This window comes from Lactuca saligna, chromosome 4 (genome assembly GCF_052625555.1).
Source record: "Lactuca saligna cultivar CGN05327 chromosome 4, ASM5262555v1, whole genome shotgun sequence".
Classification (NCBI taxonomy): domain Eukaryota; kingdom Viridiplantae; phylum Streptophyta; class Magnoliopsida; order Asterales; family Asteraceae; genus Lactuca; species Lactuca saligna.
In genome coordinates, this window is record NC_136420.1 from 115,470,911 (window position 1) to 115,476,353 (window position 5,443).

A 5,443-nucleotide genomic window follows, 5' to 3' on the forward strand; every position below is an offset into this window, starting at 1 on the left:
GGGTAGAAACGAATCAGGTTCGAATCCTAATACTAGGATTTGGTTTTTAGAAAGATTTACATTATAAAAGATATATACAATAGTGAATTAGTGAAATAAGAAATTGCTTCCAACAAAATGGTCAAGGAAAGAAGCTACCATGTCAGGATGGTGATCTACTCAAAAGGTAAAAGTAGGCTAATGTGAAGGAAAATTTTCGATTATTTGGGTATATATATATATATATATATATATATATATATATATATATATATATATATATATATATATATATATATATATATATATATATATCAATTCCTTTGAGCATAGAATTTAATAGAATTTAGTTAAACTCCAAATTATGAGTAAACATATTAACTTAAAAACCGAACCATAACTAAATTGATTGATACAACCGAACTATTTTAGTAATGGTTCGGTTTCTAATTTTGATTAACTGAATACGTGTTGTTCGTTTATGGTTTTCATCTAAAAACGAACTATTATAAATAAAACCGAACGAATAATATTAATACCTGTTTTCATATAATATAATATTAAATATGGTTTGTAATTATATTTGGAATTAAATATTTAAAGTGTAATTATTTAGAGATATATATGATAAGTATTTTTATCATAATGATTCACTTTTTATAACGATATACTTAATATTTTTCAATTTTATAGAAACGTATTTTTGTTTTTATATCATCTTAAACCATTTTAATTAACCGATATTAATCATTGACCACAACCATTAATCGATTAAAAACGTTAACCAAAACCAATATTAACCATTAATTAATAGTTATCGAAATACATTAACCAATTATAGTGTGGTTCGGTTTTGATTAATAACCGAACCAAACCATTCCGTACTTATTCCTACTCCAAATTACTTTGATTTCATCAATCAATGCAACTTTTACCATCAAATTCTTTCAAATTCATGTGTAATGTTTCTTCTTCTTCCTTCTTTTTTTTCCTTGTTAAAAGAAATGGACGTATTAATCTAATAATATTTTTTGTAAGTAATTATTTCCATTTGGATTTTTATTTTGTTGCCGATAAACACCATTCTACACATTATAGCCGTTCTTCTCGGATTGCTGCATAAGACGCGAGCCATGTTTGAAAAACTACGTGGCAATATCTGATTGATTGATTTCCGCGCCATGCGATATTTTTGGTTAAACCATTTTGACGTAACCACTCCCGAGATCCATATATCTACTGCACACTTAACAAACTAACCAAAAGAAGAAGCCATTCAGATCGGAAGATCGACTCTGGAATTCGATCGTCGGATTATGGAAGAAAGTAAACGAAGAATCTGTTGCTTGCAGTTCTTTTGTTTCATTTTGATTGGTTTCGCTTTTCAAACTTTCGCTTCTTCTTCCGGCACTGTGAGTGACCTAATTCACAACCAATGAATGTGTGTTCTTATCGCGTGTTATGATATGATTAGATTGGTTTCTGAAGTGCTAATGCTTTTGTTTTTTTCGTTTTAGTTATTTTACGAGTCGTTTGATCAATCGTTTGAGGATAGCTGGACCGTATCTGAGAATGAAGAGTATTTAGGTTAGATATGTTCAGATCTACAATTTGTTTATTGTTAATTCTACTATTTGTTTTGAAGAATTTATTTGTTTCTGTGAGATTCTTTTTCAATTGTAATCAATTGCTAGCATCTCATGATTGTAATCTATGCGATGTACTATTATTATACATCATCCTGCAAATTCAAGTTTCATAGCACAGACTAATATCGGAATCCATTGACTCATTCATGTGGTTACTCAGGTGTATGGAATCACTCAAAGAGCGAGGGACATGATGATTATGGGCTTCTTGTAAGCGAGAAGGCTAGAAAGTACGCAATCGTTAAGGAGCTGGAGAAGCCTGTAGAGGTTAACAACCGTACAGTTGTTCTTCAATTCGAAACTCGCTTCTACAACCAGCTTGAATGTGGTGGCGCATATCTGAAGTACCTCCGGCCTCAAGAATCCGGCTGGACTCCCAAACAATTCGACAGCAATTCTCCTTACTCAATCATGTTTGGCCCAGATAAATGTGGCTCCACAGAGAAGGTTCATTTCATCGTAAACACCAAGTTCCAGAAGAATGGAAAATACGTCGAACACCATCTCACCTATCCTCCTAAAATCCCTTTAGACAAAATGACACATGTCTATACAGCCATATTGAAACCTGATTACGAAGTGAGTATCTTAATCGACGGAGAAGAGAAAAAGAAGGTGAATCTCTTGTCACCTGAAGATTTTCATCCACCGATTGTTCTCCCAAAAACCATTCCCGACTATGGCGAGCACAAACCTGAAGATTGGGACGACAGCAAACAGATTCACGACCCAAATGCCAAAAAACCCGACGATTGGGATGAAGATATACCAATGGAGATTCCAGATGAAGAAGCTGTGAAACCAAAAGGATGGTTAGAAGACGAACCAGAAGAAATCGATGATCCGGAGGCGGTGAAGCCGGAAGATTGGGACGATGAGGAGGACGGCGAGTGGGAGCCTCCGAAAATCGACAACCCTAAATGCGAGTTCGTAGGGTGTGGAGAGTGGCAAAGACCAATGAAGAAGAATCCGGATTACAAAGGTACATGGAAAGCTCCTCTTATCGATAACCCAAACTACATGGGAGTCTGGAAGCCTCGTCAAATCCCAAATCCCGAGTACTTTGAACTCGAAAACTTCGCAGTCGAACCCATCGCCGCCATTGGAATCGAAATCTGGACAATGCAAGAAGGAATTTTGTTCGACAACATTTTGATCGCAAATGATGAAACGACTGCAGCATCGATTAGGGATACGACATGGAAGCCGAAGTTTTTAGTAGAGAAAGCGAATCAAACAGAAGAAGACGCTGCTGGTATTGAAGGTCTCAAGGGTATCCAGGTAATTAACCAACTTAAACAAAAGTACAAAACATGGTTTAATAGTTTTCATTTCATTTCTTTGTTTTGATAAATTTGATTATGAAATTTTGCAGAAATCGGTGTTTGATGTGCTTTACAAGATTGCTGATTTACCTTTCTTGAGTGGACACAAGATGAAGGTTATGGTAAGTTATTAGTTTTTTTTTCATGAGTATTTGGAACTTAATTTTGTTATTTGTTTGTGTAGGAACTTATTGAAGAGGCTGAAAAGAAACCAAGTCTTATTGTTGGCATTATACTTTCACTTGCTGTTGTTGTTGTTAGTCCCTTGTTGAAGATCGTGTTGTCTACCAAGAAGAATCAAGTGAGTAGTAGCAAAAAAAAATTATTACAACTTTTTTTTAATGTTTTCGTGTTATAATTTTAAAATTTTTTTAGACAAAGGTGAAGGAGGGAGATAAGATGGCAACCACTCAGGGCGAGGATGCAACTTCTCCTCGTAGGAGGAATACCAGGCGTGATGGCTGAGCAGATTATTAGCTTCTTTAGTAGAGAATCAAGACATTAGTTTTGACTGAAGATTTAATCTAATTAGAATTTGTTTTTTTTTCTCCTTTTCAAAAAAAAAAAAATTACATAAACGAGAGTTTTTTTTTTTTTTTTATGAAAATAAGAATTGGTCGTTTTTAGAGGTCTTTTGGCAACATGTTAAATCAATCAAATTGTAATCGATGCAACCAAGATTTAAGTATACAATGTATCGTTGCATAAACATAACATAAGTACCACAAAGATATAGCTAGGTAGATTGATGCATTAGGCTATGGATCAAAAGCCTAACAAAAGTAACATATTTGTTGATGAGTTTAATGTCATTAAACATTATAGAGACTCCTAAGTCTTCATGTTGAAGCGAGTACTTAAATATTTTCTGAAATGTTGACGGGCATGACAATCATGGGAAAATTCAAACTTTGGAAATCAACATTGAGGTGGAGCTCATTAAGTGAATTTCTTATCCTTCAAACATGATTATCATGTGATGGTTAGGAAACTTCATGTATACCTCTTTTAAAAGGTCACCATGTAGAAACACATTATATGCATCCATTAGATGCAAGTCCATTGTCAATTACATGCTAGACCAAAAAGGTATGTATTGATGGAGATAGTATGCAAGATATAAACAAATTATTGTATTGTTGATTATGTGTGAGACTAGTTGCTCACATACTAAAAGTCATAAAATATTCAAAATAAATAATAAATATTTATAAGAAAATTTTTGTTATTTATCAACTAAAATAAATAATAAAACAAATAGTTTATTTATTATTTATTAAGTCAAAGTAAAACTAAATAATCGGCTTATTTAATAATTAAATAAAGAGTTCATTTAACAAGCCAAATAATTAATTAATTAATTAAATGGTTTTAGGTTGACTTGTTTAATGGTTTAAAGGCTTTGCCTAAAGCCTACGATTAATACAAGTATAAAAGAAAAACATCTTGGGATTTTTCTGTTGAGAGTTCCCAAGAAACTAATTTTCCTCATTTCTTTTCGCAACCTAAACCACAAAATTTCTATCCTACCTTCTCAAGTTGATTGTCAGTTTTGGAACAACGAAGAATCACGTTGGTTTTGCTTTGATTAATTGATTGTCTAGCAGCTATATGTATTGTATTGTGTGGATACGTCATAGTAACAATATATTTTGATTGTTATCACTACATCAAAAGTAGTACGCTTCAAGGGTATGAGTTATAGATCTCAATATGGTTGTATTAGTTAATCATAATTGTCTAAGTGAGCAACGGTTCTTAGGTTTGTTTAAAAATTTTAAATACTATTTTTCGCTGCAAATCTGGTTTGTTTAATTTTTTAGATTTCATGAAACTCCAACATGTATTGTGACCAGTTTTTCTATAGGAGAAAAAGTTATAGTATATTCGATGCCTTCAACTTTGTGAGTTCCAAACACGACCAAGGATACCATATGTCTCTCTACGATGTCATCCTAATTATATATAGGGATGATGACTTATATGGGTAATTATGTTTCAAAATCGTTCAAAAAATACCATTCAAGTTTGGTGTGTTCATAAAACACCATCCAATTAAAGAATTTGTACAAAAAACACCAACGAAGTACATTCTTTGTTCAAATTTGACCTTGTGTAACCGGTAATTACCGGTAAAAAATAAATAAAGGAAAAAAAAACAAGAGGAAATGACTAAAAGAGGTAACTATGTTTCAAAATCGTTCAAAAAACATCATCCAAGTTTGGTATGTTCAAAAAACATCATCCAAGTAAACTTTTTGTACAAAAGATACCAACAAACTATATGTTTTGTTCAAATATTACCCACCGTTAACTGACTCTTACATGTTAAATAATGACTTGGCTTAACTATTATAACATGCCATAATAATTATTGACAAAACAATAAATGGTATATTCCTCCTTTAAAACTCGATTTAGGGTTTCTTCATGAATGAATGACTTCTTCTTCTCTTACGATTGCTCTTCTTCTTCTAAAGTGATGATCTC

The 5,443-nt window shown here is 32.6% G+C and overlaps 1 protein-coding gene across 1 annotated transcript; it reads left to right on the forward strand.

The window, feature by feature from the left end:
* The first annotated feature begins 1,255 nt into the window (after positions 1–1,255).
* LOC145038766 (calnexin homolog 1-like) lies at positions 1,256–3,618 on the forward strand. The gene is made up of 6 exons (XM_078987016.1): positions 1,256–1,391; positions 1,497–1,566; positions 1,789–2,909; positions 3,004–3,075; positions 3,138–3,254; positions 3,329–3,618. The coding sequence occupies exons 1-6, from the start codon at positions 1,296–1,298 to the stop codon at positions 3,416–3,418; spliced, it is 1,566 nt and encodes a 521-aa protein (XP_078843142.1). The 5' UTR covers positions 1,256–1,295; the 3' UTR covers positions 3,419–3,618.
* The last annotated feature ends 1,825 nt before the right edge of the window (positions 3,619–5,443 follow it).